The following is a 21,544-nucleotide window of genomic DNA, read 5'->3' on the forward strand; positions in this document are numbered from 1 at the left end:
CTCAATTCGCCGCTGGTTGCAATGTTGGCAGAAACCCTTTAAATATTAAGGAATTTTCTTCTCAGGCAACTTGTTCACTTGTTCACTTATTAGGCAAAAATATTATGGTGTACAAGAGAATATTTTATGCACATGAATATGCAAAAGGAATAAATGTTACTAGCCAATCACTCAACATCAAGATCCATAAAGCATCATAACAAGAGAAATATCCAATAATATTGTCATTTATTGAGGCCACAGCCGCCGACTCTTCTCATCCATTCTCTGAAGCTGTCATTCCTGTCTTCTTGCCTCCTGAAGGGTGCATGTATGTTCAGCTGGCCTCTTGAAGGGCTAGTGCAAGCACTCAGCTTTTCCATCCTCAGCCAATCCTATTTAAAACTCCTCCTTCCACATAAATGTGTCTTGGCAATTAGTCTCTTCAGTGTGCAAAAGTGTTTGCGTTTACGGATGTTCTCCTGGTTTTGACCTGAGCCTATCTCTTGCAGCTTTTCCTGACTTCTCCACTCCTAAATTCAGCTTACTTATTGACTATGTTTACTTTGCTGCCTGCCCAACCATTCAGCCTGCTTCTTGGTTATGTAACTCTTCCGACTGTCCTAAGGTGACCAAACATCCCGATTTAGGCGGGACAGTCCCACTTTCGGATCCTGTGTACTGCTTTCCTCAGGGTCTCTAGCCGGAAAGCCATTTGTCCTGTCTTTGAGATGTCTGTCCCAATTTTTTCCCGCTTTCGGGATGCATGGTCACTAGAGATGAGCGAGCACCAAAATGCTTGGGTGCTCATTGCTCGAGTCAAGCTTTTCGCGATGCTCGAGAGTTCGTTTCGAGTAACAAACCCCATTGAAGTCAATGGGTGACTCGAGCATTTTTGTATATGACCGATGCTCCGCTAAGGTTTTCATTTGTGAAAATCTTGAAAACCTACGAAAGTGATGGAAACGACACAGAAACAGATAGGGCAGGCGAGGGGCAACATGCAGGGCTACATCTCAGGCTCCCAGGTCTCACTATTAAGCCACAATAGCGGCAAGAGTGGCCCCCACTCTAACAATTTTTACAGTATAGACTGATCCCAGTAACATTTCTGTAGCAGAAGTATAGGCAGGCAGACCCCAGCAAAATTTCTGTAGTAATAGTATAAGCCAACCTCTGAAACATTGGGATACCATGAGCATAGGGGAAGGCGGGAAAAATTAGTTGGATAAGAGTATAGGCGTGGGCCCCAAAAATAAGTGTACCAAGAGTACAAGTGTACCTCTGAAAAATTTATCAACTGAGAGGGCAGGTGAAACCGATAAACATTTTTTTTAAAGCTCACTGTTGCTTAATTTGTAACAGAGCCTGGTGGCAGCCCTGCTTAAAAAAATTGGTTCATGTTACAGTCTCAATACTTTTGAAACTTTGAAAAATTGTAAAAACATTGGTAGATGTAGATGAGCCTTTTGGGCCGCAGAAAAATTGGCCATTCAGCGCGATGACATGTTGTTTCTGCAGGAGGAGGACTAATGTCAGAGACAGATTGACAAAGCTAAATGCCCCGTTTAACCGGTGATATAGAGAAGAGTGCTTTTAGCACGCAGTTCAGCGTGATGACATGATGTTTCAGGAGGAGGAGTTGGAGGAGGAGGACTAATATCCGAGAGTGATTGACAAAGCTAATACCACCTTTTTTACGGTGATAGAGAATGCTTTTTTGCGGTTGCAGCGAAAAGAATCTTTAGGTTCCGCTGCTCTCCGCCGGTGGAGAAGAGGAGTCAGGGGAAATCCAGGCTTTGTTCATCTTTATGAGTGTAAGCATGTCGGCACTGGCAGTTGACAGGTGGGTACGCTTGTCCGTGATGATTCCCCCAGCTGCACTAAACACCCTCTCAAGACGCTAGCGGCAGGGCAAGCCAGCACCTCCAGGGCATACAGAGCAAGTTCGTGCAACGTGTCCAGCTTTGACACCCAATAGTTGTATGGAGCTGAGGCATCACAGAGGACGGCGGTATGATCGGCTATCTACTCCCTCACCATCTTTTTACAGTGCTCCCTCCGACTCAGCCTGGACTGGAGGTTGGTGACACAGTCTTGATGGGGATCCATAAAGCTGGCAAAGGCCTTGGAGAGTGTTTCCCTGCCTGCGCTGAACATGCTGCCTGATCTCTGCGCCTCCCCTGCTACTTGGTCCTTGGAACTGCGTCTTCTGCTGCTAGCGCTGTCAGATGGGAAGTTTACCATCAGTTTGTCCACCAGGGCCCTGTGGTATTGTATCACTCTAAAACTCCTTTCCTCTTCAAGAATGAGAGTGGAAAGGTTCTCCTTATAACGTGGTCGAGAAGGGTGTACACCCAGTAATCTTTAGTGGCCAGAATGCGTCTAACGCGAGGGTCACGAGAAAGGCAGCCTAAAATGAAGTCAGCCATGTGTTCCAGGGTACCAGTGCGCACCACAACGCTGTCCTCACTAGGAAGATCACTTTCAGGATCCTCCTCCTCCTCATCCACAGGCCAAACACACTGAACAGATGGGAGGCAAGCAGCATGGGTACCCTCTGCAGTGGGCCCAGCTGTCTCTTCCCCCTCCTCCTCCTGCTCCTCCCCCTCCTCCTTCTCCTCCTCCTCCAAAACGTGCTGAGATATAGACATGAGGGTGCTCTGACTATCAAGCGACATACTCTCTTCCCCCGTCTCCTGTTCCGACCGCAAAGCGTCAGCCTTTATGCTTTCCAGCGAACTTCTCAGCAGGCATAGCAGAAGAAAGGTGATACTAATGATTGCAGTATCGCCGCTCACCATCTGGGTAGACTCCTCAAAGTTTCCTAGGACCTGGCAGATATCTGCCATCCAGGCCCACTCCTCGGTAAAGAATTGAGGAGGCTGACTCTCACTACGCCGACCATGATGGAGTTGGTATTCCACTATTGCTCTATGCTGCTCATACAGCCTGGCCAACATGTGGAGCGTAGAATTCCACCGTGTGGGCACGTTGCACAGCAGCCAGTGCTCTGACAGATTAAACCGAAGTTGCAGGGTCCGCAGGGTGGCAGCGTCCATGGTGGACTTGCGGAAATGTGCGCAGATGCGGCGCACCTTGCCAAGCAGGTCAGATAAGTGCGGGTAGTTTTTTCAGAAACCGCTGAACCACCAGATTGAAGACATGGGCCAGGCATGGCACGTGTGTGAGGCTGCCGAGCTGCAGAGCCGACACCAGGTTACGGCCGTTGTCACACACGACCGTACCCGGTTGGAGGCTCAGCGGTGAAAGCCAGAGGTCAGTCTGCTCTGTCAGACCCTGCAACAGCTCGGGGCCATGTGCCTCTTGTCAACTAGGCTGAGTAGTTTCAGCACGGCCAGCTGACGCTTGCCCACTGCTGTGCTGCCGCGCCACACTGACTGATGGCGACGTGCTGCTCACATTTCTTAATTGAGAGGTAGAGGTTGCGTAGGAGGAGGATGAGGGGGAGGGTTTAGAGAAGGTGGCATAGACTGCCGCACATACCAGAACCGAGGAAGGACTCGCTATTCTGGGTGTGGGTAGGATGTGCGCGGTCCCAGGCTCTGACTCGGTCCCAGCCTCCACCAAATTCACCCAATGGGCCGTCAGGGAGATATAGTGGCCCTGTCCGCCAGTACTTGTCCACGTGTCCGTGGTTAAGTGGACCTTCCCAGTAACCACGTTGGTGAGGGCACGATTGATGTTGCGGGAGACGTGCTGGTGTAGGGCTGGGACGGCACACCTGGAAAAATAGTGGCGACTGGGAACCGAGTATTGTGGAACCGCCGCCGCCATCATGTTTTTGAAAGTCTCCATTTCCACAAGCCTGTACAGCAGCATCTCCAGGCTGATCAATTTGGCAATGTGCACATTTAAAGCTTGAGCGTGCGGGTGCGTGGCGGCATATTTGTGCTCCAACGCTTGCGCTAGCGACAGCTGGACGCTGCGCTGTGAGACATTGCTGGATGGGGCCGAGGACAGCGAAGGTGAGGGTGTGGGTGCAGGCCAGGAGGCGCTTGTGCCTGTGCCCTGAGAGGGGGGTTGGATATGAGTGGCAGGTTGGGGCACACGGGGAGAGGCAGTGGTGCGACCCAGAGGCGGTGAACGGCCTTCGTCCCTTCTTGTGGGGTGCTTGGCCATCATATGCCTGCGCATGTTGTTGGTGGTGAGGCTGGTACTGGTGGCTCCCCGGCTGATCTTGGCGCGACACAGGTTGCACACCACTGTTCGTCAGTAGTCCGCGCTCTCACTGAAAAACATCCACACCTTTGAACACCTAGGCCTCCGCAGGGTGGCTTGGCGCGAGGGGGTGCTTTGGGAAACAGTTGGGTGAGTCTTCGCTCTGGCCCTGCCTCTGCCCCTGGCCACCCCACTGCCTCTTCCAACTTGTCCTGCTGCTGCACTTGCCTCCCCCTCTGAAGACCTGTCGTTAGTTGGCTTATCACACCAGGTGGGGTCAGCATTGTGTATTACGAATAGAACAGACACAGAGCGGTGTGAATAATTATGGAATTATTGGTGTACACTTTCACGCTGACAGAGGTTATGTAACGCAAACTCCAGGCAGAAACAAAGAATAAGGAAGGCTGCAAACAGGCCTAGCCGTGCAGTAGTGATTCACTACAACTCCCAGCAGCCAGGCAGTAAAATGCACACGGTCACAGGTAGCCCTAAGATGGAGCTTTTATTTAAATTTTTTTGAAAAACAATACAGCCTATATAGCGTGTATATGACTTTCCCTCTATCAGGTGCTGTTGCTGCACGCTGTGCGTGAAGTTGACAGCACACACAGAGTGGTGTAAAAAATTATGGAATTATTGGCATCCTGTTGGAGGCTGACAACAGTTATGTAATGCAAACTGCAGTCAGAAAAAAATTATTCGCAAGGCTGCAGAAAGGCCTAGCTGGGTAATAGTGAGGCACTACAACTCCCAGCAGCCAGGCATTAAAATGCACACAGTCACAGGTAGCCATAAGAGGGACTGTTGGGGTTCTTGTAGACAGGATTCTACACTACCACTGTCCCTGCCTCACTAGTACTGCCCCTATACTCTGTATAATTGACTGCAGACTGAGAACGCTATAGCCTGCACAGCCCGAGATGAAAAAAAAAAAATTGTGCAAAACTGCTCCCAGCAGCCACAACAGTAATGCACACAGTCAGATGTGGCCCTAAGAAGGACCGTTGGGGTTCTTGAAGACGCCAACACTCCCACTATAGCACCAGCAGCACCCTCCCTAATCTCCGTGTGTCTGAGGCGAGCCGTGGGCAGGACCGCTTTAAATACTCAGCGGTCACTTGATCTCGCCTGCCACTTACTGCAGGGTGGTGGGATAGGGCTGACACGTTACAGGAGGAAGTTGTAATGCCTTCCCTGCATGTCTATTGGCCAGAACATGGCACAAAACATGCAGGGAAGGAAATGGAATTGACTCGAGTACCGCGTGGTGCTCGTCTCGAGTAACAAGCATCTCGAACACCCTAATACTCGAGAGCATCAAGCTCGGACGAGTATGCTCGCTCATCTCTAATGGTCACCATTAAAATGATTACCAACAGGGGTTTTGCAGCTCTCCGATTGGTAATCACTCTGCGTCGCCGCTGCCGAAAGCACACACTGATTGCAGTGTGTTCATTCAGGATCTTTCCCCCTTCTCCCCTAATTTTCCCTCCTCCTTGGGCTCCACAGGAGGAGGCACTACTGTGGGCACACATATTTCCGCCTGTAGCAGCACAGAGAACAGGAGCAGTGGCACTTTGACACCAGAAGGAGGGTAAATATATTGGTTTAAGGGGGGAGGGGGGCCTTTATTAGTACTGGAACTATTTTGGGGGTCACTGTTACTACTTGAGTCAATATAGGGGTGACTATGAGTAATAGTGTCCCCTATATCAGTTTCATTAGTAGTATTACTACTTAGGCCAATGTAGGGGTCACTATTACTACTGCGGCTAATATAGAGGGTCATTATTACTACTGAGGCCACTGTGTGGGTCAGTATTACTACTGGGGCTGCTATATGGGACACTATTACTACTGTGGCAAATAAATGGGTCACTATTACTACCGGGGCTACTTTGGTGGACACTACTACTTCTGGGGCTAATGTGGGGGACACTATTTGTACTGGGCAGATATACGGGATATTATTATTACATGGGCTAATATAGGGGTCACTATTAGTACTGGACCACTGTGGGGGATACTATCACTACTGGGACCACTGTGGGGGACACTATTACTACTTTAGTGAATACAGAAGATACTAATACTACTGGGGGGATATTACTACTGAAGTCACTGTGGGGGTCACTATTACTACTGGGGCAACTCTGAAACTAACAGAGTGCTAAACCTGTCACATGCGACTGTGTGTTATTTTACACATTCTGTGTTACTAGTTTTCTTTGTCATTATTTAGATTTTCATATTGTGTCCCAGAATGATGGAAGTTTCAAGATTTAGTTAGCCATAGCTAGTACACGTTATTTCACCATAACTGTTTAACCATTTATTCATCATTATTATATTTATCCTTCGGCATCTGCATCGTATCCTGTAGTTGCATTTGCGGTGCACTGGGGGTTAATACAACAGACTAGCAGGGGTTTGTAGTTCTTATGTCACATGGCAGTGTGGCTTCACTAACCTGAGGGTCCCGGGTGCCACACCATACCCTCTTGTCAAGGGAGCTGCTTCAGTTATACGGAGCGCAGGATTGACCTCTGGCACTAAGATTTCGTGAAACAACTTTAAACTTTACTGCTATTGGTTATGTACATTCCAGGTTACAATAGTCAATTATAGCATAATGTGAGATACTGCAAAACATTAGCAGATGAATGGTCATGTGGTTAGCATGACTTTTGAGGTGGCTGCTTTAGCAGAGTTACTGAAGCAACGGCCTACAATGCACTTTGGAATGTCTCTTACTTAGTTGGTAGAAGGAATATCTTTGCTAACAGTTAGATTCAATTGTTCACATGCACAGTCCAATTTAGATAAGCCTCTGCTGTGGGGCTTCACTCAGACTGCATTACAATATCTACTTGTTACTCATAATTCAGTTCCATAAGTGATACCTGGAAGGATGCATGTGGGGATGAGTTATCAACATGATAGCTGACTGCCACTGTTCTCACCGGAGGTGAGAAAACACAGTACTTGTACAACTTGTACAATTTATCCTCTCTGTCTAGTTTCAGCCCTTTTCCAAGAGCTCATGACATAGTAATTCCCTTCACAGTGTGGACTAGCACAAAAGTCAGCATTGCCCAAAAATGGCAGGGTGGGTTAGGATTCCAGGAGCTCTCTCTCTCTCTGGTCTTTCTCCTGAACTCACATGTTACTCTTCTCCCTTCGCCCTCCAAGAAACAACTCACTCTACCTGCTGTCGGGTGCCTACCACATTCCTGGTGGTTGTGGAACTCTGCAAAATCTGCTGAGGGTCTTTTTGATAACCAAAATCACATCTCATCTGTACAATTTAACCCTTATATCTCTGCATAGCCTGAGCTTATGCAAGATTTGGCAAATATAAGGCAGTGCAATGCAAGATACAAACAATAACTTTCACTATAACTTATGTTCTCTAAATGGAGACGACCGACTCATCAGCTGTTTTATACCACTAAACATATTTCTGTCATTTACCTGGAATTGATAGGATGCGTCTGTTCTAGACCGGTTGTCTTGGGAATAGTGTATTTGATGTAGAGCGTTGACCATAATGTCCACTGCATTAAATACTGGGTCATAAATTGTCTCATGCAAGTAATTCCAGGTATCCTTAATCCGCTCCCGTCCTGTGCAGTTGTGTAGGGATATCTCATGAATCATCCCATAAAATGTATCTTTTTCTTTTTTTCCTGACGCACAGCGGAATATTGTCATCCACAGGTTCTCAAGTAACAGGTCTTCCGGATAGTTTAAAGGATAGAAGCCATCAATGAAATGCTTTAGTTTTGCATTGTGTTTTGAGAATGTTTTCAGGGACAAGCTTCCATTGAAGATCTCTGGATACTTCTCAATGAGAACAATATTTGGTCCCCAGGAAGGAGTGAAGATCATGGTCACATGACTGAGCCATTTACTAAAAGAGGATTCGAATATCTGATCATGGTAGGTTCCACAAAGTATAATCACTTTAACAGGATTTTTTTTTTTTTCCTCAATGAGCTTTTCATAATTAGTGTTCATACTCTGAAAAACTTTAATAATATCTGTATCTATGAAAGCTACACAAATCTTATAGTATGATAGGAATTGCACTAATAAGTTGGTTTCTTTCTGTCCGCTCTCATTATTAGACGTGATAATCCCAACCCAATTCCATCCAAAGTCTTTCAGGAGTAAACATAAATGCCCATAAATTTCTAAATCTCTTGGAACTGTCCGGAAAAAATGTGGGAAAAGATGTCTGTCACCCAAGATGCTGTCTGTTGCTCCATAGCTGATCTATAAAACAAAAAAATGACAACGTGCATTGGAGGAAAAAAGCGGAGGAGAATGAGCTTCCATAGAGATGAGGAGACAGCCGACAAAAATGTCATATAATATTAATGTATTTACTATTTATTGCCAACATGTTCTGCAGCACTTTACAATTAAGAAGGTACATGTAATCAGACCTTACCTAATAATAAACTAATAAACAATTTGAACAATAGGAGTGAGGTTGCTGCTCACAAGAGCTTACAATCTATGAGAAAATAGCAGTTACACCAAGGTAAAAACTGCTAGTTCTGTACAATGGTTTATATAGTTAGGGTAGTATATAGAGATGAGAGAGCACCAAAATGCTCGGGTGCTCGTTGCTCGAGTCGAACTTTCCGCAATGCTCGAGAGTTCGTTTCAAGTAACGAACCCCATTGAAGTCAATGGGCGACTCAAGCATTTTTGTATATGACCGATGCTCCGCTTAGGTTTTCATTTGTGAAAATCTGGAAAACCTACGAAAGTGATGTAAACGCCACAGAAACTGATAGGGCAGGCGAGGGGCAACATGCAGGGCTGCATCTCAGGCTCCCAGGTCTCATTATTAAGCCACAATAGTGGCAAGAGTGTGACCCCCCCAACAATTTTTACTTCGGACAAACCCTCATTAGCAAGGCACACCTTAGCTAAGCACCACACTACCTCCAACCAAGCACAATCACTGCCTGCGGGACACACCGCTGCCTTTTCTCCTTGGTTACATGGAGACCCACTGCACGACCCTGCGTCCGCAGCGCACACAAAAGTGTCCTTGCGCAGCTCTCAGCTGCCCCCATGCCACACGCTGGCCTCATAGCCACACCACCCTCATGTCTATTTATAAGTGCGTCTGCCATGAGGAGGAACCGGAGGCACACACTGCAGAGGGTTGGCAGGGCCAGGTAGTGACCCTCTTTAAAAAGGCGGGCAATAGCCCACAATGCTGTTGAGAATTGATAATAGATTGACTTCCATCTTCATTCCAATCCTGTGCCACCTCCGTCAGGAGCTGCAAACGTGGGTATAAAGGGGACTCCGCTGCCAGCCCAGCACTTCTACACATCTCCACAATGCAGCAATACTCGGTGTGGGAAGTATGTGAGCTGGCCCTGGGTCAGCCTCTGTCCCAGCAAACACCTTGTATGGCCCAAGCTGCGACTGACATAGCAATGGGGACTCCATGTGTCCACACACTACTCATTCTGTTAGGGTGTCGGATACCTCATCGACAACGCAAGGGGTAAACCATCTGCACTCTGCACCTTACCCAAGTCTGTCAGTGTTTTGGGGACAGACAGGTACAACTCCGCTATGGCAAGTCTGTGTGCACACGGAGCATGGGTGGCAAGCAGGTACACACAGACGGTACAGAAAGAAATCCCATTGCAGTGCCCAGAATAGCTGAGGTTACGTGAGAGGAAATCCATGTTGGCTGTGGCCCACATGCCATGCCTTAGTCAGTCGGGGTTTTTTTTGGGCCAGATAGGTAGAACACCGTGATAGGAAGTCTTAGTGCACCCATAGTATACACAGACCCCTGTAATATTCCTGTAGCAAAGATATAAACTGAACCCAGTAACAGTTATGTGGCAGAAGTCTAGGGAGACCCCAGTAACATTTCTGTAGTAACAGTACAGACAGACCCCAGTAAAATTTCATGAGCAGAAGTATAGGCAGAACCCTGTAACATTTATGTAGCAACAGTATTGGCAGACCCCTGTAACATTTGTGTAGCAGCAGTATATGCAGACCCCTGTAACATTTTTGTAGCAGCAGTATAGGCAGACCCCAGTACCATTTCTGTAGAAGTAAAGGCAGGTCCCAGTAACATGTCTGTTGCTGCAGTATAAGCAGACCCCTGTAACGTTTATGTAGCAGAAGAATAGGCAGACCCCAGTACCATTTTTGTAGCAGAAGTATACGCAGACACCAGTAACATTAACGTGGCGGAAGTATAGCCAGACCCCACTAACATTTCTGTGGTAACGGTATAGACAGAGCCGAGTAACATTTCTGTAGTAACAGTATAGGCAGATCCCAGTAACATTTCTGTAGCAAAAGTATAGACAGACCCCTGTAACATTAACGTGGCAGCAGTACAGGCAGACCCCAGTAACATCCTTGTGGCAGCAGTATAGGAAGACCCCTGTAACTTTCTTGTAGCAGAAGTATAGGCAGGCGGACCCCAGTAAAATTTCTGTAGTAATAGTATAGGCCAACCTCTGAAACATTGGGATACCATGAGCGTAGGCGAAGGTCGGAAAAATTAGTTGGATAAGAGTGTAGGCGTGGGCCCCAAAAATTAGTGTACCAAGAGTACAAGTGTACCTCTGCAAAATTTATCAACCGAGAGGGCAGGTGAAACCCATAAACCTTTTTTTTAAAGATACAGCTCACTGTTGCTTAATTTGTAACAGAGTCTGGTGGCAGCCTTGTTGAAAAAAATGGTTCATGTTACAGTCTCAATACTTTTGAAACTTTGTAAAAAAAAATTGGTAGGTGTAGATGAGCCTTTTGGGCCGCAGAAAAATTGGCCGTTCAGCGGGATGACATGTTGTTTCTGGAGGAGGAGTAGCAGGAGGAGGACTAATGTCAGAGACAGATTGAGAAAACTAAATGCCCCGTTTTACCGGTGACAGAGAAGAGTGCTTTTATCTGCGGTTGCAGCGAAAAGATTCTTTAGATTCCGCTGCTCTCCTCCGGTGGAGAAGAGAAGTCTGGGGAAAAAACAGCATTTTTTCATCTTTATGAATGTAAGCATGTCAGCACTGTCAGTTGACAGGCGGGTACACTTGTCCGTGATGATGATTCCCCCCCAGCTGCACTAAACACCCTCTCTGACAAGACGCTAGCGGCAGGGCAAGCCAGCACCTCCAGGGCATACAGCGCAGGTTCGTGCCACGTGTCCAGCTTTGACACCCAATAGTTGTATGGAGCAGAGGCATCACGGAGGATGGTGGTACGATCAGCTGCGTACTCCCTCACCATCTAGGACCCCGGTTGTATTTTGTTGTTTTTTGGAACTGGGGCCATGATTAAGAGGGACGGCCGGGGGCATTCGTATTGTGCCGCTAGAGGTGAAATTCTTGGACCGGCGCAAGACGGACCAAAGCGAAAGCATTTGTCAAGAATGTTTTCATTGTTGGAGGAGGAGGAGAAGGAGGGTTTAGAGGAGGTGGCATAGACCACGGCAGAGGCTCTGCCTCGGTCCCAGCCTCCACCAAGTTCACCCAATTTGCCGTCAGGGAGATATAGTGGCCCTGCCCGCCAGTACTTGTCCACGTGTCCGTGGTTAAGTGGACCTTCCCAGTAACCACGTTGGTGAGGGCACGATTGATGTTACAGGAGACGTGCTGGTGTAGGGCTAGGGCGGCACACCAGGAAAAATAGTGGCGACTGGGGACAGAGTAGCGCTGGACCGCCACCGCCATCATGTTTTTGAAAGCCTCCGTTTCCACAAGCCTGTACGGCAGCATCTCCAGGCTGATCAATTTGGCAATGTGCACATTTAATGCTTGAGCGTGCGAGTGCGTGGTGGCGTATTTGCGCTTGCGCTCCAACGCTTGGACTAGCAACAGCTGGATGCTGCACTGTGAGACATTGCTGGATGGGGCCGAGGACAGCGGAGGTGAGGGTGTGGGTGCAGGCCGCGAGGCGCTCGTGCCTGAGAGGGGGGTTGGATCTGACTGGCAGGTTGGGGCACAAGGGGAGAGGCAGTGGTGTGACCCAGAGGTGGTGAACGGCCTTCGTCCCACCTTGTGGGGTGCTTGGCCATCATATGCCTGTGCATACTGGTGGTGGTGAGGCTGGTACTGGCAGCTCCCCGGCTGAACTTTGCGCAACACAGGTTGCACACCACTGTATGACGGTCGTCCGCTCTCTTTTACTGAATAACTTCAACACATTTAAAGACCTAGGCCTCTGCAGGGTGGCTTGGCGTGAGGGGGTGCTTTGGGAAACAGTTGGGGGAGTCTTCGCTCTGGCCCTGCCTCTACTCCTGGCCATCCCACTGCCTCTTCCAACCTGTGCTGCTGATGCACTTGCCTCCCCCTCTGAAGCCCTCTCCTCAGTTGGCTTAGCGAACCAGGTGGGGTCAGTCACCTCATCGTCCAGCAGCTCTTCCTCCGAATCCTCTGTGCAGTCCTCCCTCGGACTTACTGCCCTTACTACTACCTTGCAAATAGACAACTGTGTCTCATCATCATCGTCCTCCTCACCCAATGAAAGCTCTTGAGACAGTTGCCGGAAGTCCCCAGCCTTATCACCCGGCCCCCGGGAACTTTCCAAAGGTTGGGCATCGGTCACGACAAATTCCTCAGGTTGGAGAGGAACCATTTTTTTCCAATCAAGGCAGGGGCCCGAGAACAGTTCCTGGGAGTCGGTCTGCTCGTCAGAATGTGTCAATTTCATGAAGTGAGGAGGCTGGGAGGAAGGAGGAGCAGCAGCGAGAGGATTCAGAGTTGCAGCAGTGGACGGCGTAGAAGACTTGGTGGTCGATAGATTGCTGGATGCATTTTCCGCCATCCACGACAGGACCTGCTCACACTGCTCATTTTGTAATAAAGCTCTACCACGTGGACCCAAAAATTGTGATATGAAGCTGGGGACCCTAGAAACTTGCCTCTCTCCTAATCCCACATCAGCCGGCTGCGATTCACCTGGACCAGGAACTGGGCCTGTGCCCACACCCTCACTTGAACCTCCGCGTCCTCACCCGTGTCCACGGCCACGTCCTCTAGGCCTACCCCTACCCCTCAGCATGGTGTATTACGAATAGAGCGTGTATATGTCTTTCCCTCTATCAGCGGCTGTCGCCGTACGCTGTGTGTGAAGTTGATGGGACGCACAGAGCAGTGTAAAAAATTGGGCAATTATTGGCCTGCACTTGGAGGGTCCCAGCGATTATCTAACACACACTGTAGGCCGAAAAAATTATACGCTGGCCTGCAAAAAGGCCTAGCTGGCTAATAGTGAGCCACTACAACAGTAATGCACATGCTCACAGGGAGCCCTAAGGAGGAGCTTTTTTTGGGCACTTGTTGACAGGATTCTACACTACCACTGTCCCTGCCTGACCAGTACTGTCGCTATACTCTGTAAAATTGGCTGCAGACTGAGAACGCTATAGCCTGCACAGCCCGAGATGAAAAAAAACAAAAAAACAGCAAAACTGCTCCCAGCTGCCACAACAGTAATGCACACGGTCAGAGGTAGCCCTAAGAAGGACCGTTGGGGTACTTGTTGACAGGATTGTACACTACCACTGTCCCTGCCTGACCATACTGCCCCTATACTCTGTATAATTGGCTGCAGACTGACAACGCAATAGTCTGCATAGCCCAAGATGAAAACAAAAAAATTGTGCAAAACTACTCCCAGCAGCCACAACAGTAATGCACACGGTCAGATGTGGCCCTAAGAAGGACCGTTGGGGTTCTTGTACACAGGATCCTACACTAACACTAGCCATAATTAAGCAGCAGCACTGTCCCTGATCTCTCCCAGTGTGTGTCTGTGGTAAGCCGCAGGCGGCCCCACTTTAAATACTCGACGGGTACTTGATCTCGCCAGCCACTCACTGCAGGGGGGTGGGATAGGGCTGGAACGTCACAGGAGGAACTTGTAATGCCTTCCCTGCTTGTCTATTGGCCAGAAAATGGATTAGCACCCTGCATGGCAGGCACGTATGTGTGACTCAGTAGCGTACTTCGATGCGGTGATCCTAATTTTGGACGGCTGAATAACAAAAAGACTTTTGAATTGGTATCTGTACAACGGATGTCTATATACAGAATTACTCAGAAATGCTCTCTCTTACAGTTTTGGGACTCACTCCACTCACATCCAGATCTCAGTCGCTGAGGGATATCTCTCCTATTTCATCTTCACCTACATGGAAGCAGAAGGTACTTTCATGTGGCTCTGTGTTAGGTCAGGAACTACCACCGTAGATGGAACCCTATGAAGCTAGACCTCTTCCCGCTCTCAAACACTCCTATATATTCTCTCTCTCTTACCACATGACATGACAGACTGATACATTTACATGCAGGCAATGATTTTTATTACAGTTAACGTCTCAAGTGCCGCAAATGTGCAACACACATACTGGAAAGGACAAGACAGCTTTGCACATTGCATCCACATAATACAAATGTGTATGACATTTATGGAGGGGATCTGGATGGGGTATTCGGCCACTACAAATGCATTCATGAGAAGTGCTGCAGCATATTAAAAGTCTTGAAGACTGGAGTGAGTGTTTTGGATTTGGGAGAATATTAGTCTTAGATCATTGGCAGAACAGAGAGCATGGGTACGGTGGTATACAGAGTTGAGGGAGGAGATATATGGTGGTGCAGCTCTGTGTAGAGATTTATGGATGAGAGTAATGAGTTTAAATTGCATTCTATAGTGGATAGACAACCAGTACAAAGACTGGCATAGGGCAGAGGCAGTGGTGCAGTGACTGGCATAGGGTGGAGGCATGGGTATAGTGACTAACCCAAGGTGGAGGCAGCAGTGCAGTGATTGGTTCAGGATGGAAGCATCAGTGCAGTGAGTGGCACAGGGTTGAGGCATTGGTGCATTGAGTGGCAGAGGGTGGAGGCAGAAGAGCAGTGAGTGGCACAGGGTGGAGATATCGGTGTAATGACTGGCACAGGGTGGAGGCAGCAGTGAAGTCTGGCACAGGGTGGAGGCAGCTAGAAATATGACCTGGCTTCTGCATCCTGGATGAATTGAAGAGGGGAGAATATAGCAAAGGAAAGAACAATCAGTAGAGAGTTATAGGAGTCAAGATGAGAATGGCTCAGGTCAGAGGTGTAATGTGAAGCTTCTTGCCCCAGTACAAAATCTGTAACAGGGCCCTAAAGTATAATGCTGTATTCATAGTACTAGGCTCCCTATTTGGAGAAGAGAGGCCTGATGGGCCCCCTAAGGTTCCTGGTGCAACCGCATTCTCTGCACCCCCTATAGCTATGCCAGTGGCTCAGGTCAACAATAAGATGTTTTGATGTTTCCACACTAAGGTAAGGGCGGATTCTGGAGATGTTTGTGAAGTGTGGGTGACATAAGCAAGCAGGAGATTGACAATAGTGAGCGAATGAAAGATTAGAGTCAAATATGACCTCAAGACTATAGCCATGCTTCCAAGGAGTTATGGTGGCAACACATTGAGATGGAAATATCGGGTTTAGGTAGATTAGTGGATGACGGAAACACAAAAAGTTCAGCTTTTGAAAGGTTCAGCTTCAGGAAGAGAGAAGACATGGGGTGATTTATTTGAACTGTCATTTCAAATCTGGTCATATTGGTTCAATATTATCAGATACAGCATGGAAAAGAAGAAAAACACACCCTAAATATCACATCTGATTTTCTACTTATAGACAGGTCACACCAAGTACCAGCCACAAAATACAACACAACAGATCAATTCCCTCACTGAAAACGGGTTTTTGCACAATATGACAGTCAAAAATTGGTCAAAAATCAGTATATGTAACCATATCTCATGTCTATAATCAATTTCTATCTACATGCAACTCAAATAAAGTTACCCCCAACTGAACTTGTTTCATCATATTCACTGTCTTCTTTTTAGCTGATGTTTACTGTTAAACTTTCTACCCCTCCAATAGATTCCATCCACATCAGTCCCTCTTCTCCTTTCATCATCTATGTACAGCTTACATGCACAGTTCAAGTTTTCGAATTACCTAAATCCATTTTGTTCCATTGTGCAAGACATAAAATGCTCTCATATATCCTTGAAGCCTCTGCTCTCTCTATTCTCCTGCTATCAGCTGCAGGTGACATCTCCTCTAACCCTGACCCAACTTCTTCATCTTCTGCTAATTTCAACTTTCTTACCTGCCAAATCTGACTGCTCATTCAGTGTATCATTTACTTTGTTTTACTTCTTGTACTTTTCTTCTTTCTGTTGGGGTTCTTCGGGGCTCAATTCTGGGTCCTCTCCTCTTTTCCATCTACACAGCCCCTATTGGACAAACTATTTGCTGATGTGGCTTTCATTACCATCTCTACACTGATAGCTTAGGCAGAAAAGAAGGGGAATAAACCGTGCTCTGAGCAGGACACTTAATTCTTCATAAGGAACTTTTCTGGGCAACACGTTTCAGTGCCGTATCAACACCTTCATCTGGCCTTTGACCGTAAAGAAAAAGCGTCGAGGATATTCAAAAGACACAGGCAAAAACAGTGGTTTATGTAATCTGGATCTCTTTAAAATGATCCTTGTTACGTGTAAACTTAGCTCTCTTTACTCACCACTGGATAATTATACACTGCCAGTAGTCGGGATATGGGTACAGTAGTGATTGAACCCTGGTCCCCAATAAACCCGGCTAATCTCTGATTCTTTCTACAGGAGTAATTAGGGACGATCCCCCCGGGTCCTGATAAAACCTGTAATACATTTTTTATCGCCTTTCGAGGATTTGAACATGAGTCATAAATGTGATATCCAAGAGTCATGTTGGGTAAAAGTCTTGGGTCTTTGTTCAGTTGGTCAATAGTAAAAAGAAAAATTTGAAGATTTCTGTAGAACTGATGCAGCGGCCTGTCAAAGGAAAACGACTAGTTGTAAATGAAATATATAGCATATATTACATGTGTACTGTACAATTGCTGATAATATAGTTTTATTACAGTATATTACAGGCACTTGGTCGGTATCAGAGGAGGAACTTGAAACTTTTGGGTTCTCAATGCAAAATTTGTAAAATAGCTTCCCACTTTCTATATACCATAGGTAATACTGGCATGTTCTTATCTGGCAGTGGGGCTATTGGACCTTCCCAGGCATCAAGGCCTGGCTGTTACTGCTACCTCTACTCCCCATTAGTTATTGTGTATTAACAGCTGTATTAAATGTTTCAGTCCTCACACCGTACCATCGACATAAGAATAAAAAAGTTATGCGGGCTCTGAATATAACGATAAAAAGCAATTTTTTTAAAAATATAAATATTTTTAATTTTTTAATAATATTAAAACATTAAAAATCATCTATAGGCATAGTAAGAACATAATGGAACTGATCAGTAGAATGAAGTTATCATCGCATTGTTACCGCATCATGAACACTGCAAAAGCAAAATTCCAAAATTCCCTGAAAATGGCATACATATGTTTTTTCCACCATTCTGCCCCGCTTTATAAAAGCTTTGCAATACATTATATGGTATTTTTAATGGTACAGTTAAAAAAATACAACTTATCCTGCAAAAAGACAAGCCATCAAACTGCTATGTTGGCGGAAAAATAAAAAAACTGATGGCTTTTGAGAGGCAAGCATGAAAAAAAACAAAATCAAAACCGCCCCAAATGTATAACAGTTAGGGCTCCAACCCACTGGCGATATTTTCTTTCTTGCGTTGCGAGAGCATGAGAAAAATCTCGCATCGCAGCGCAAGAAAGAGGACAGTATAGAACTGGCATATCGCAAGTGCTTTCAATGGGGCTAGCGACAGCAGCGCTAGCCCCATTGAAAGCAATAGAATAGAATGCAGTGGACTTCTGCCACAGCTGTGACAGCTGTGGCAGGAGTTTCCTTCATCCCCGCGGAGACCGCGGAGTCTGCAGCATTCTATTCTATTGCTTTCAATAGGATCAGCACTGCTGCCGATCCCATTGAAGCAATGGTTTCAGCCAAGCCCCGCTGAAAGTTTATCGGGGAAGGGGTTGAAATATAAGCCCTTCCCCGATAATCATCAAGAAGTGTGAAAAAAAAATCATACTCACCTCTCCTGCGCTCAGCCACGTCCTCCTGCTGGCTCCCCGGCACTGCTATAAAGCTCTTTCAGCAGTTGGGGATTTAAAAATCCCCGCCTCCTGAAAGAGCTGTGCAGATTTGCTGACGGCTCAGCCAATAGCAGCTACTGCTTCGGTATTGGCTGAGCGCTCAGCCAATCACACATAGCTCTTAGCTATTCATTCATGCTAAGCTATAGCTATTCATGAATTAATAGGTAAGGGCGATGTGTGATTGGCTGAGCCCTCAGCCAATCTGCACAGCTCTTTCAGGAGGCGGGGATTTTTAAACCCCCAACTGCTGAAAGAGCTTCATAGCAGTCCCGGGGAGCCAGTAGGAGGACGCGGCTGAGCGCAGGAGAGGTGAGTATGATTTTTTAAATTTTTTTTCACACTTTTGGCAGATTATCAGGGAAGGGCTTATATTTGAAGCCCTTCCCCGATAATCATTCCGCATGGCTTGCAGAAAGCAGTGCTTTCAATGGGATCGGCAGCAGTGCAAATCCCATTGAAAGCAATGGAATAGAATGCCGGGGACTTCTGTCACAGCTGTGGCAGAAGTCCCCGGCATTCTCCATCTCTTTTCAATGGGGCTAGCGCTGCTGCCGCTGGTCCCATTGAAAAGACTGGCGATATGTCGGCGCGATTTTTTTTCTCGCACTGCGTTGCGAGACTTTAACTTTAGAATCGCATCGCAGTGGAGAAAATATTGCCAGTGGGTGGGAGCCCTTAAATGGTTTTTCTCCCTGAAGGCCATTTAAATGGAGGACACTAGATATACGAATCGTGTTAGCATGGTGTCCCTATTTAATGCAAATTACAGATATAACAAAGTTTAACTTGACTATCAATACAGTAAATAAACTGCAGAGCAGAACATTTTTTTGCTTTTCAAAATATTTTCAATGGATTTTGTTAAGATTACATAACTTGCAAATTATGAGGAGGCATACAGAAGAGATCAATGATCAACATACCTTTTATTTGCAATTAACACCATATTTACTCCTTCCTACATTTGTGCCTTATAAGACACTGCTGATAAATCTTGTCCTCTATGATTTGCTTCAAAAACCTTGTGAAGAGCTCAGCGGCTGCACCTCTCTATAATACAGTGTATCACATTTACTTACTTGGCACAAAACATGGAGCTGATAAATGGGTTTTCTGCTATTGATTTTTGCCCGATCAAGCAGTGGACAGAGAATATCCCTCCGATGATGATGTCACCATCTTGCACATATTCATAGTCCTCATAGGCCGGGACAATTTGCAGGTTACAAGCTGATGATGGTTTCTTGGTTCTGGAGCTGCAAGGTGTCACACACAGCAGTAGAATCAGCAGCACAAGTAGTAGCATTGCCAATGAATCAAGAGGTCCTGTAAATGTGGAGATTCTGTCAGCAGAGAAGTATCACAGGTTCTGTAGACTCCACAGTGACTGTCAGTGTTAGGAGCCTCAAACTGAACTGTCAGACATCTTATATAGCATTCAGCAACATAGAGATCTGATATTAGCTTCTACACACAACAACTGTGACTATTCTTATTGTATGTAATGTCTGGAGGAAAAGCTCAAAAATACTTTTCTTCTTTTTTTCTTTTCTTTTTATCTTTCTATTTTTTTAAATTAAAAAATAGACAATTTACAAAGTCTGAGCAGCCCTAATGCAAGAGTGTTGATTGCTCTGTAAATCACTGAGTGGTTGTGATCAGCAGCACACCATTTGGGTAGTTTTGGTATTGCATGTAAAACCAATTGAGAGGTGAGTTGTTTGGTCCACAGGATCCCTTTTCGCTGGATGTTTTTTCTTGTGCATACTGTTCTCGGTATACTCTCCATAGTGTTGCACAAGATAACCGCACAAAGTTGGCAATAAAATCCTGGCTCCAGCTAGTCCAGCAATGATGAACAGGCCACTTTGGAAGATGCTCAGAACTCTGGATTTTGCTTGGATCAGTGGACAGTGTTTTTGCTTTAGTCCAAATCCCAAAGTGATACTTGTGGTACCCTGCTCTTCACCCTTAAACCCCACCATTGGGGATGTGGGCATATTTGTACAACACAATATCAAAAGTGATTAATTTTGAATTATAACATGACCTTTTTGGTAGCATATTTAAACATTATGATTGATAAACCATGTGTTTGTAATCTTATGTCACATGCACATGTCCATAATATTGCTCTATACAAACAGAAATTTCTATGGAACCAAGGTACAGCACCCATGAAGTCTATATGGCCATGTGCTATCTCATAGATGAGAATACCTCCATAATTAGAGATGAGCGAGCACCAAAATGCTTGGGTGCTCGTTGCTCGAGTTGAACTTTCCGTAATGCTCGAGAGCTCGTTTTGAGTAATGAACCCCATTTTTGTATGGCACTGATGCTCCGCATAGGTCATGACTTGTCAAACACCGGAAAACATCAGAAACTCATGGAAACACCACAGAAACGGATAGGGAAGGGCAGGGGCAGCATGCGTGGCTGCATCTGAGGCTCCCAGGTCCCACTATTAAGCAAAAATGGGGGCAAGAGTCTGGCATCACTCCCTAACAATTTACTTAGGACAGAACATAAGCAGCAAGGCACACGCACTGGCACATCTTAGCTAAGCACCACACTAGCTGCAACCAAGGACAATCACTGCCTGTGGGTGAAACAGCTGCCTCTTCTCCTGGGTTACATTCTGGCATTGTGGTCCAACTGCCCAGCACGACCCTGCATCCACAGTGCACACAAAATTTTCCCTGCGCAGCTCTCAGCTGGCCTCATGCCACATGCTCGCTTCATAGCCAGACAACCCTAATGTCAATTTATAAGTGCGTCTGCGATGAGGAGGAATCGGAGATGCACACTGCAGAGGGTTGGCAGGGCTGGGCAGCGACCCTCTTTGAAAGTGTGGGCGATAGCCCACAATGCTGTTGAGAATTGATGATAAATTGATGTACGATCATCATTCCAATCCCGTGCCACCTCCGTCACAAAATTTTCAGGAGCCGCCAACATGGGCATAAAGGGGACTTAGGTGCCAGCACTTCTACATATCTCCACAATGCAGCAATACTCTGTGTGGGAAGCACATGAGCAGGCCCAGGGTCAGGTTCGGTGCCAGCCTCCACCTTGTGTGACCCAAGGTGCTGTGAGTTACATAGCAATGGGAAATCCATGTGTCTCCACGCTATTCATTCTGTGTAGGTGTTAGATGGCTCAACACCACAGTGGGATGTCTTTGAGTTCCTTGGGCTCGCCTATGCTGTCGGTGCACAAAGATGGTATTACACAAGAAGAAATCAGAGCG

General features: G+C 46.5%; 1 protein-coding gene across 1 annotated transcript in view; it reads right to left on the minus strand.

Moving 5' to 3' along the window:
* The window catches only part of LOC136581789 (vomeronasal type-2 receptor 26-like), a 62,559-nt gene extending 42,283 nt beyond the window's left edge, over positions 1 to 20,276 (minus strand). The window contains exons 1-4 of the mRNA XM_066582410.1: positions 20,060 to 20,276; positions 19,371 to 19,617; positions 16,753 to 17,044; positions 7,639 to 8,442 (exon numbers count right to left, since the gene is read on the minus strand). Of these exons, the coding sequence (XP_066438507.1) occupies positions 7,639 to 8,442; positions 16,753 to 17,044; positions 19,371 to 19,617; positions 20,060 to 20,276 (1,560 nt within the window). The remainder of the gene's footprint in view (positions 1 to 7,638; positions 8,443 to 16,752; positions 17,045 to 19,370; positions 19,618 to 20,059) is intronic.
* Between the last annotated feature and the right edge of the window lie 1,268 nt (positions 20,277 to 21,544).

This window comes from Eleutherodactylus coqui, chromosome 11 (assembly GCF_035609145.1).
Source record: "Eleutherodactylus coqui strain aEleCoq1 chromosome 11, aEleCoq1.hap1, whole genome shotgun sequence".
Classification (NCBI taxonomy): Eukaryota; Metazoa; Chordata; class Amphibia; order Anura; family Eleutherodactylidae; genus Eleutherodactylus; species Eleutherodactylus coqui.